The sequence below is a fragment of the Mixophyes fleayi genome, chromosome 5 (assembly GCF_038048845.1).
Source record: "Mixophyes fleayi isolate aMixFle1 chromosome 5, aMixFle1.hap1, whole genome shotgun sequence".
Taxonomy (NCBI): domain Eukaryota; kingdom Metazoa; phylum Chordata; class Amphibia; order Anura; family Limnodynastidae; genus Mixophyes; species Mixophyes fleayi.
In genome coordinates, this window is record NC_134406.1 from 266,990,793 (window position 1) to 267,003,374 (window position 12,582).

Sequence of the window (12,582 nt, forward strand, 5' to 3'; positions counted from 1 at the left end):
ACACACTCTGTGCCCCCTTCATCCTCACACTCTGTGCCCCTCTTCATCCTCACACTCTCCTTCATCCTTACACTCTGTGCCCCCTTCATCCTTACACTCTGTGCTCCCCTTCATCCACACACTCTGTGCCCCCTTCATCCTCACACTCTGTGCCATCCTTCATCCACACACTCTGTGCCCTCCTTCAACCTCACACTCTGTGCCCCCTTCATCCTCACACTCTGTGCCCCCTTCATCCACACACTCTGTGCCCCTTCATCCTCACACTCTGTGCCCCCTTCATCCACACACTCTGTGCCCTCCTTCATCCACACACTCTGTGCCCCCTTCATCCACACACTCTGTGCCCCTTCATCCACACACTCTGTGCCCCCTTCATCCTCACACTCTGTGCCCTCTTAATCCACACACTCTGTGCCCCCTTCATTCTCACACTCTGTGCCCCCTTCATCCACACACTCTGTGCCCCCTTCATCCTCACACTCTGTGCCCCCTTCATCCTCACACTCTGTGCCCCTCTTCATCCACACACTCTCCTTCATCCACACACTCTGTGCCCCCTTCATCCTCACGCTCTGTGCCCCCTTCATCCACACACTCTGTGCCCCCTTCATCCTCACACTCTGTGCCCCTCTTCATCCACACACTCTCCTTCATCCACACACTCTGTGCCCCCTTCATCCACACACTCTGTGTCCTCCTTCATCCTTACACTCTCCTTCATCCTTACACTCTGTGCCCCCTTCATCCTTACACTCTGTGCCCTCCTTTATCCACACACTCTGTGCCCCTCTTCATCCACACACTCTGTGCCCCCTTCATCCTCACACTCTGTGCCCCCTTCATCCTCACACTCTGTGCCCCCTTCATCCACACACTCTGTGCCCCCTTCATCCTCACACTCTGTGCCCCCTTCATCCTCAGACTCTGTGCCCCCTTCATCCTCACACTCTGTGCCCCCTTCATCCTCACACTCTGTGCCCCCTTCATCCACACACTCTGTGCCCCCTTCATCCTCACACTCTGTGCCCCCTTCATCCTCACACTCTGTGCCCCCTTCATCCACACACTCTGTGCCCCCTTCATCCACACACTCTGTACTCCCTTCATCCACACACTCTTTGCCCTCCTTCATCCTCACACACTCTGTGCCCCCTTCATCCTCACACACTGGGCCGTCCTTCATCCACACACACTCTGCCCCTCTTTATCCTCACTCTGCCCCTCTTCATCCTCACTCTGCCCCTCTTCATCCTCACTCTGCCCCCTCCTTTATTCTTTTGCCCCTCCATTGCTGTTTCCTATCACCATTTCCCCTCCCCTTTCTTTACTTACCATAGTTGACCTTCTGTCTTCTATTTCTTTTGTCTTCTCTTCAGTCTTCTTACCAATCTGGCGGCGCCCGGGACCCAGAATCCTCCTCTCTCCCGCCGATTCTCACTGAATATGTCGGACATGATGACGTCGCACCCGAAATTCAGTGAGAAGTGAGGAGGGAGGAGGATGCTGGGTCCCGGGCGCCGCCGGATTGGTAAGTTGTTGTTTTTGTTCTTCCTGGCCACGGCACCACTGTGACAGCGCCGCGGCTCCCAGGGGAACCGCCCTTTGGGAACTGCTGCCTTAGTGGCTCGAACATATATATCAGCTAAAGAGATGCTTTAAGTGTCTTGAAAGTTATTTATAATACACAGGTGTTGCTAATATATCTATGATCTCATGGAAATAACCTTAGTATACACTGTGTATTCTGATGTCATCATTTTAATATGTATCCGTAAAATATGTGTATGATAAAGAATATATAGTCATAGGATACACTATCCTATATTTAATTTACATTTAGGAGTAAATTTATCAAAGTGCGGGTTTGAAAAAGTTGAGATGTTGCCTATAGCAACCAATCAGATTCTAGCTGTCATTTTGTATCTGATTGGTTGCTATAGGCAACATCTCCACTTTTTCAAACCCGCACTTTGATAAATTTACCCCTTTATCAGGGTGTGGCTTTTCTCTCATATAATTTGTTATTTAAAAGTACATTTTAAATATAATTTTGTAACAAATTCTGACTTCTTTTTTCCCTACAAAGCGATTTGCTCTAAAACACTGAACTTCCTAAAATCTCGAAAATGTCCAAAATATTTTTCTCCTCTCTCAATGAATTATTATTTATTATTGTTGTACTATAAGCGGACGAGTTACAACATTAATACATGCCTTTTATAAAGAAGCACAGGATTATATGAATAATAACATCACTATTGTGTATTATGAAATTATTAAACCTGAGCAGCGTTTTGCCAAATTTTTAGCTTACTCCAATGTCAAATAAATACATTTAAAAATAACTTCTTGTTTTAATGCCAGAAAACACAATTACTTGGATTAAATTTTGAAAGCTATAAAAGTCACTGATGTCTTGTTAATTATTCTATAACAGAGTCACAAAATGTCTGTTGTTAGTTACGGGGGCAAAAAAACTAGATTTCTAATACAATTTACAAATTACAATGACTTCCTTTGCAAGCAGTGTTTTTCTTTTCCAATAAAACACAATGAAATCCAGATAAGCAAAAGCTTTGTGTCACGTATATATTTATTTAATCATCAAGGCCAATGACTTCACCCGTGGTCTCTGGTGAGGATACACGCCACATCTCGCTGCCCGGGGGACGGGCACACATGTCACTCCATCACCAGCGTGCCTACAGATGGGCTCTGACATGTGCTGAACGTGACATTGTTAGACCCATTTATATTGGATTTGTAAATAAATTCTGAAACTGAATTAAGTGAAAACAGAGCTATATAAGTGATTAGCAAATTGTCTGCAAACATAAGTACGTTTTATCGTGTTATCCCTCCCAGATCTCCAACACAGAGAACAGAGTTTCTCAACTAAAGTTTGTGTGTGGGTTTTATTACAACATATAGTTGTTATATTGCTCAAATAAGTCAATATACTGTGATATGTGATAGACAGATACAGCAGCTACACAAACAGACATGACGGAGACAAAGACGAGGAAGAGAAGCAGACAGAGAAAGAGGGGATAAAGAATAGACTTAATGTAGATGGATAAACATGAGGAAAGTAATATATATTATATAGATATAATATAGATAGATAGATAGATTAGTAGATAGATAGATAGATAGATAGATAGATAGATAGATAAATATGAGATAGATAGATATATAGATAGATATGAGATAGATATATTAGATAGATAGATAGATAGATAGATAGATAGATAGATAGATATGAGATACATAGATAGATAGATATATAAATAAATATGAGATACATAGATAGATAGATAGATAGATAGATAGATAGATAGATAGATAGATAGATAGATAGATATGAGATACATAGATAGATAGATAGATAGATAGATAGATAGATAGATAGATAGATATGAGATAGATAGATAGATAGATAGATAGATAGATAGATAGATAGATAGATATGAGCTAGATAGATAGATAGAGATATATAGATAGATAGATAGATAGATAGATAGATAGATATGAGGTAGATAGATAGATAGATAGATATGAAATAGATAGATAGATAGATATGAAATAGATAGATAGATAGATAGAAATAAGATAGATAGATAGATAGATAGATAGATAGGTAGATAGATAGATAGATAGATAGATAGATAGATAGATAGATAGATAGATAGATAGATATGAGGTAGATAGATAGATATGAAATAGATAGATAGATAGATAGAAATAAGATAGATAGATAGATAGATAGATAGATAGGTAGATAGATAGATAGATAGATAGATAGATAGATAGATAGATAGATATGAGGTAGATAGATAGATATGAAATAGATAGATAGATAGATAGAAATAAGATAGATCGATAGATAGATAGATAGAAATGAGATAGATAGAGAGATAGATAGATAGATATGAGGTAGATAGATAGATAGATAGATAGATATGAAATAGATAGATAGATAGATAGATAGATAGATAGATAGATAGAAATGAGATAGATAGATAGATAGATAGATAGATAGAAAGATAGAAATGAGATAGATAGATAGATAGTTAGAGAGATAGAGAGATAGAAATGAGATAGATAGATAGATAGATAGATAGATAGATATGAGGTAGATAGATAGATAGATAGATAGATAGATAGATAGATAGATAGATAGATAGAAAGATAGAAATGAAATAGATAGATAGATAGATAGATAGATAGATAGATAGATAATTTTCTAACACATTTACACATTCATATTCGGGACCAAACAAAAACCCATTCAGTTTGCTAGAATGAAATAGCATTTCAGTGCCTAAAAATATGAACTGTAAAACGCTACGTGGACAGTGTAATTATTCAAAATAACCTCTGGATGAAAGATCTCTGCATTGCAGATATGTAACCTGCATCCAGAGCAAGGACTGACCATAAGAAAACCTTCATCTTTCTGGGAAGTTGGATCTTTAAAAGACGTAAAATGTAACAGTGACCTGCTGTACAGCTTCTGGTAAGTACTATATAAGTCATAAAATCTGACTCAGGCTCCATTATTGCCTATCCCGATGAAACTTCATTGTCATCTTAATGGTAAAGCAGTATATTAAAAAAATAGAAATTTCTAACAAGTGGTCAAGTGAAATAATTGTGGTTTCATCCCGATGCTTTCAGATTAAGATACTAAACAAACACACGGTATAAACTCACCAACACGACGGGGCAGATTGTTGTGGGGGGTAAGATGTGATCCTTCACCGGCCCGCAGTCACACTCAGGCTTAAGATGTGAAGCACATTTATTGTGAAGCTGTTGATAACAATACACAGTCATTAATTAGTAGCCTATATTATATATCTTTTCAATTCTTTTTACAAATTTTTCGTCTTTTTTTTTTCCACCATTGATTCAATATTTTCTTAAATGGTCCCTTCCATAGACATCAATGTTCGTATGTATGCAACATTGACTTCTCCTAATTTATACACAATAGACCAGTGATAAGAAACCTGATAATCTTCAGGGGCCCTCTATCCTTGAAAAGGGCCACACATTACCCTTAATCTCGGTAATAAGTTAAAACAAAACATTTAATGAAAGAAAGAGACATCTATCTGTAATAACATATCAGCAGCCATTTTAAATAAGTGTTACAAGCTGTAACAAACATATTTGACAGTAAGACAGGAAGGAGCCGGGGCTGCTGGTGAAGGCTCAGAGGGCTTAGGGCCACATGTGGCCCTCTGAGCTTTCACTTGCGGCCCTAGTTCTGTCTGTTGCCCATCGCTGCAATAGAGTGTTGGAGTCATTGACTAACAAAGAGCAGATATGCAGCAACCAATAGTAACACGTGGGCAACATTTCTAAATATTTGTATAAACTCCTGTAAACAATACTTCTATAAGCAGCGAGTTCTGATGTCATTGCTTATAATCGGTGAGTTCTGATTAGGAAATAATAATCCCCTACTTTAAATTCTTACAGATATTAAAAGTCAGATTTCTGTCATCCAGGATACAGCTTTCTGCTTTTATATAGTCATAGTTATATGGTCACAGACATGGACGCCGAGAGGGTTGGGGGAGTATACTTGCCAACTTTCCACGTAGGCTTCAGGGAGATCCCGGGGGAGGTGGGCGTATGGGGGCGGGGCTTGATGAATCGCATCATTTAGGATGATGCAACATTTGCGTCATTAAGCCCTGACCCCACCAATTATCTATTGCGGGGGCGAGAACCAGGAGGTTGCCCTGTGAGCCTGAGAGAAATGTGGGAGTCTCCCAGAATAAGCAACTATGCGTTAAAGAAAAGCAGCTAATGAATTTCTAGAGACTGAAGTGTCTTTTACATTTCTGTGTAAGTCATGTTGTCTTACCTGTCAGTCTTTGATTAAATCTTGGTCTCCATGAAAATGGGCCCCTCCATAGGCATCAATACATGGACATAGGACACAATTTCTGAACAGTGTCATCATGCCACAGATGGCGAAGCCAACCACGTCTTGTACTGGCTCAGCATCAGGGAGAATGCCAGACTCTTTAGGGAGTGAGGGAGATCACCCCTATTTCAGGGAGTGTCCCTGACATTCAGGGAGAGTTGGCAAGTATGGGGGTGGAGTGGTTACAAAGTGCCGGGAGAAAGAGCCTGCCTTTGTAGTGGGAGGACCCACCAATCTGGTGTGACCACACCCCTTTCTGTAGTTATGGAATGGACCCCAGGAAGTTGCCGCACTAGGGGCCGAAATTCCTCTTGGTCGGCCCTGTTCACAGAACTCCTCTGTGACCTCAAATATCCATATAATTTACAGTAGGGAGCGTATAAGCCCATAAATAACTGAATGTTTCTGTAAAACAGCCGATTTAAAATAGGGTGTTCTTCTGTCAGCGAGCTGAGAAATAGTTTTTGTCGTTCATAGATAGCCTTGAGTTGCTTTGTAATACTTTTAAATTAGCAGGTTCTCTCAAGAAAATATTTGTAAATCATCATCATCAGTATTTATATAGCGCCACCAATTCCGCAGCGCTGTACAGAGAACTCACATCTGTTGCAGTTTTTTCATATAAAGAAACTTCTGTTTTAGAGTTAATATTTCCCGTGGGCAAAAAAATAAATGCATGCATGTTATTTTTGAATTTTAAGCTGGAGAAGGAATATGACGGCAATATTTAAATATGTAATTATAATATACAGGATAACTCACCCCCTTCTATAATATGCAAGGAAAATAGAGGGGTGCATGTGTCCTTATAAAACATGAGAAGTAGTTTTTGACAGGAAAATTAAAACATTTTAGCATTTGGATTACCATTACATCAAAATTATGTTTTTTTTTTATGTTTTTTTTTTTGCTTTTTTTCTTTTAATGTACTTTCTAATTTTGTGAATGAATGAAGGAAGGAGAAGCTTGCAGCCATCACACATCTGTGTCTCTGCGACAGGAAGCTCCAGCATGGGGGATGGGTGGGCAATTGTGTTGTGTATATCGCAGTGGCGGATCCAAGGGGCTTGCTGCCGGCGACTGCACACTGTGCAAGTCCGTTCAGCAGTGACAGTGTGCTGCCCGGCTGCTCTGATTGTGTTTTAAACACAATCAGAGCAGCGGGGCAGCACACTGTCACTGCCGAGTGGACCTGCACATACTGTGCAGCCGCCGGCAGCCTTAGAAATTAGAAAGGGGGCGGGGCCTAAATCGCTTCCCCTAAAATCGCCCGGGGTAGGACAAATGTCTGGGTCCGCCCCTGGTGTATTGTGACCTCAAGTCATATCTGTCTGAGGTAAAGTTATTGGAGACAGAGGGGTATGAGATGAAAGAGGTGTACGAAATGTTCAAAGACATCAGTGCATAAACATAAATGTGAAATATATCACCTTTGACATGGATGAGACATGTACTAAAATGGCCGACGTATTGCAAGCTATATTTGATATGACTAGTGCCAAGTTGATAAAGATAATTATGATTATTACTAAAATGTGATATAAAGGGAGAGAATCCAATTAAAAAATAGCAAATAATGTTAATTGCGCAACAGATTCCGTGGCGCTTGGCAAAGAGACACAGACATAAGAGAACAGCCAGCATAACAATGGGTATGCGTGAGCAGAATAATAAATGCATGGATGCAATTAACAGAACAAGTTGCACGGTGTACAGAAAGAACTCAGCATAAGACACGACAGAGACTGCGAGGAAGATGGAGAATGAGCAGACATGAGGGTAGAGGACCCTTCCCGTGAGAGCTTCCATTCTAAAGGGAGGGGGTAAAGAGAGACAATGGGTCTGAGTCATTAATGAGAGCAAAGGAAAAAAAGGAGTAAACGTTCTCCGGGACAAACCATGTTACAGTGAAATAATAATAGTGCAAATAATTTTTATTATTTTGCACATAAGTTAAATACTGGCTGTTTTTTAATCTAGTACACACATTCTTGATAGATTTATTTTTACCCTGACATTTAAAGTTGCTCTAGGACATGCCCTACCCCAATTATTAATCTGTCTTCATATTTTAAATTTACCCCCCCTCCAATGCAATATGGTTTTGCCCAGGTGCAAAGTTACTCATTTTGCATGCTTTGCTCTCCTTAATAACTCAGGCCCAATGTGAGGAAAATGGACTGTACGAATAGTGGGATAGATTATAGTGCAGGGTTCTTCAAGATACTGAGGCCAGGAGGATGCAGATGTCTAGACATCACTTACAAAGTAGACAATTTTACTGATCTAACTGTCCTACAGTGATCAAATAAGAGTGTTCTAATAAAAATGGAAGAATTTGAAAAAGTTCTTACATTTCTACAATGGAACGACGATAAAATGTTACACAATATTTAGGGTGTAAAAATATCCTTTTTGTCCTTTGTTACTTCATTAAGAAACTATATTTTAAAAAAATATATTATTTTTGGTGGTTTCTGAAGAAAACAGTCGAACAGGAGACTTTTCTATATAGATCCAATCGAGAAAAAAAATTACTAAAGACTTTGTATTCTGTTAAAGTTATATTATTATTATTATTATTATTATTATTATTATTATTATTATTAAGTTATTCTATTTTCATGTACAGTTAACTGAACACGCCCACTTTCCGCACGGCATGAAAAAAGGTGGAAATGATTGAACAGAGGTGATATAACGCTACAGAATATAGAGTACGGTACAGATCAATCCCAACAGCAAGTTATGGCCAAATTTCCATTCCTCGACTTTTAAAGAATACCTGCATATTACGTTTGAAAGCAATCTAATTTTACTCTCAGCCAAAACATTATTCAGATATGGGGGAAAAGATATTAAGCTCTGATTTTAGTGAATCGACAATATTCGGTGACTTAGCCAGCAAAAATTAAAACGGCAATGTGTTTAGGGCAAGTTTTAACCCATGGTGTTTATTAAGATTATAATGTAGTACAGTTTATCAAAGGGTCTTATGGGTCCCAATTCTGGGAGTCTCCTCATAAATCTGCTTTTTGCAATATTCTGTATACTGCTAACAAATAGATAAATTACATATTTACCCAATTTCCTAAAAGTGATAATAATATTAATAATAAGTTTGCACATAGAGAAATATTTGGTAAGTAGAATTACTGATAATAGTCGTTTCAAATAACATTAATGAAAATCAAATCCTTAGGCGAAAACAGCAATCTTATAGGATAAACAACTTTTTTTGCTGTCTTTGAAATAATTTAATCGACACAGTCCAATTGGTAATAAAATATAAATCGAGATGAACACAAATCCTCCCAAACGAGCCTCCACCATAAATCTTGACAGCTCAACCAATCACAAGAGGTTTTATAATGCTCCAGCCAAACGGAAGCACCGTTCGGAAGTCCCGGGCTTGTGGTGTAGCACTGGTGCTAGAGTATTAATTTGGGGGAAAGTGGGGGGGAGTCACATTATTTTTTTTTAAACAATGTATCTTATTTTTAAATAAAAAAGCAATGTAAAGATACGTCAGTCACCATTATGATGGTAACTAACAACGCCGGCTTCATATTTATATTACGGTGTTACGAACACATCTAAAAAAAATGTTTAAGTTGGACATATCTCGGAATACAACTCAAAATAGATTTGGAAAATTGCTGATGTCCAGACATATTGTTGTGTTTATGCTCCATAGGTTCAAACCTAAACCTTCTGCCTCAAAAGTTTACTTCCAGACTTAAGCCTCTTGTGGTTTCATAAACATTAAGAACTTCTGACTTAGCAGATGCTTCTACTTCATCCAGCTCCAGGTTTTCTTTCTAAAGTCTTTTGTCTTTCAGCTAAAACTTCTACACTGTGTATTCCTTATACTGAATATCCTGGCAGTTTTGAGCGGTTGCTTTTAATTTGAATACAATTCATTACAATACAATTCATTTGGAAATCTTTTGTAGTAAAATTGTTTTTTTACATAATTAAGTCATGATAAGTAAAGTCTTCTAAATCGTGAGCAATTATGAAATTTAGGACATCCACAGTCAGATCATTGCTTGTGAGAATTAGAGATGGTCACTGACCCCCGTGTTTTGGTTTTGGTTTTGGATCTGGATTAGCCTCGTGTTTTGGTTTTGGCAAAACCACCCTTGCATGTTTTGGTTTGGTTTTGTTTGGTTTTGTTTTGCAATTTTGTTTAAAAAACAAATTTATTTGGGCTAAAATAACCTAATTTAGTGCTCCACCTGTTTCTGGCATAAGTAAGGTAATTCTTAACCGAATAAATTATGAAGAAAACAGTTTAATCCCTGGTAGGCCGTCCTTAATTCTGCACACAAACCTAATTGTCTTCCTCTACATCTTTGCCTATTGTCAATGCAGCCATTGTCTTTAAGTGTATATTACACCCTACACTTATAGTTAAATATATAAAAGAAAAGGCAGTTTAGTTTCTGTCTGCATCAGCCCCCCCCCCTCCACTTGTAGTAAAATAGAAAAAAAGCAGCCTGCATAAACTGTACAATAACAATAGAAATGGACAAAGACAGTTTAGTGTCTGTCTGTATAGCCTCCCCCTCGACTTGTAGTTAAATAGAAAAGAAGCAGCCTGCATAGACTGTACTATTTAAAACGAAATGAACAAAGGCAGTTTGGTGGCTGTCTGTATCAGAACCCCACTCCACTTATAGTTAAATAGAAAAAATTCAGCCGGTATAGACTGTACAATATAAATCGATATGGACAAAGGCAGTTTGGTGTATGTCTGTGTATGACACCCTACCCTTAACCTGAAATTGACAAAACAGCAGGCTGTCAAGACTGTACGTGATATAGAAATGCCCAAAGTCCCTTTCCTATTTGGGGGTAGATTACACCCTACACTTAAATAGAAAGTTTTAAAAAGATGTTATTGTCATCATCTTCAGCTTCATCCTCACCCTCATCAGTGTGTACATCATCATCACAGACTATCAATTCATCTCCGCTTGAATCCACCATTAGAGAACAGTCAGTGTTTGGATGTCTTTGATGGTAAAGGCCTTCCTCGTGGAAGATGTAGTTCATTTTTATGAACATAATTTTCTCCACATTTTTTGGAAGTAACCTCCTACGGCGATCACTCACTAGGTTCCCGGCTGTGCTGAACACTCTTTCAGAGTACACACTGGAGGGTGGGCAGCTTAGGTATAGCAAAGCAAGTTTGTACATGGGTTTCCAAATGCCCTGCATTACTTCCCAGTAAGGAAAGGGACTGTCTGACATTTCCATATCAATTACCTCTTGAAAGTAATCCTCCACCATCCTTTGCATGCTAATACTCGGATTGGATGGAGTTATGGGCAAGGTCACACATTTTTTTGAAAAATCCTTCAAACCAGCCCAGATGTTAAACTGATCTGGTCTGCCCCCTGCGTCTTCCCTGCTTCTTTTTGGAAAATTTTATTTTTTATGAGCAGCAGCTGCTTGAGAAACTGAAGGAGGACACGTCGTCAAGCCAAGGCCCAGTTCAGCGGACAACTTGCTGAGCAATAGCTCCTTGCAAAAGTTCACATCTCGCTCATTTTGAAGCAAAGACTCAATGTAGGTCTTAAACCTTGGATCAAGCACAGTGGCCAAAACGTAGTGATCCGAGTGCAAGATTTTAATAATTCGAGGATCATTGTGAAGCGAATTAAGTACTTGATCTGCTAGGCCAACATACTTTGCGGAATTGCTTGCTTTCATCTCCTCCTTCAGTTTCTCAAGCTGCTTTTCCAATAGTCTAATTAAAGGAATGACTTTGCTCAAGCTAGCAGAGTCTGCACTCACTTCGCATGTCACAACTTCAAATGGTTTCAGCACCTTGCACAGCACTGAAAGGATTCCCCACTGTGCAAGAGTGAAATACATCCCCCCCTCCTTTCCCAATGTCATGGCTTGTGCAATACGCTTGGATGGCTTTGTGCTGTTCCTCCATCCTCTGAAGCATGTACAGGGTGGAATTCCACCTAGTTAACACCTCTTGCTTAAGTTAGTGGCAGGGCAAGTTAAACTGTTCTTGAAGCTGCTGCAATCTCCTACATGCTGTGGCAGAATGCCTGAAATGCCCAGAAATTTTACGGGCCACCGAAAGCATCTCCTGCACCTCACTGTAATTTTTTAGGAAGCTCTGCACCACCAAGTTGATGGTGTGAGCAAAACAGGGAATGTGATGGAAATCACCCAGCTGTAATGCTCGCACTATATTGTTGGCATTATCAGAAATGACATACCCTGGGGAGAGTCCGAGTGGTATAAGCCATGTATCAATCACATATCTTAGTTTTCCTAACAAATTGTCAGCTGTATGCCTGTTAGTGAAGCTGATGATGCAAAGAGTGGCCTCTCGAGCCTGCCCATCTCTAGTGAGAATACACTAAGAGGTATATTAACTATGGAAACGCCCATTCCTGGAGCTTTGAAGTCATTTTTTTCAAACAGCAATTTTATTAAAGACAAAACCCGATGGGCTTTGTCTTTAACAAAAGTGTTGTTTTAAAAAATGCATCGGGTATCAATCCCTAAAGTTAGTTTCCACTTTAGAGTTTCACCCTCTGTTTAGTTACTCTGTAGTAATTTGCTGAGAGTTACTTTACTGAAGACCACATCTTCACCCGTTG

At 39.2% G+C, this 12,582-nt stretch overlaps 1 protein-coding gene across 4 annotated transcripts in view; it reads right to left on the reverse strand.

Annotated features, from left to right (window-relative positions):
• Window positions 1-12,582, reverse strand: part of DGKB (diacylglycerol kinase beta) — a 411,208-nt gene that overhangs the window by 262,520 nt on the left and 136,106 nt on the right. For all 4 annotated transcript variants that reach the window (XM_075214066.1, XM_075214064.1, XM_075214063.1 and 1 more), the window contains one exon: window positions 4,720-4,818. In XM_075214066.1, coding sequence (XP_075070167.1) covers window positions 4,720-4,818 — 99 coding nt within the window. The remainder of the gene's footprint in view (window positions 1-4,719; window positions 4,819-12,582) is intronic.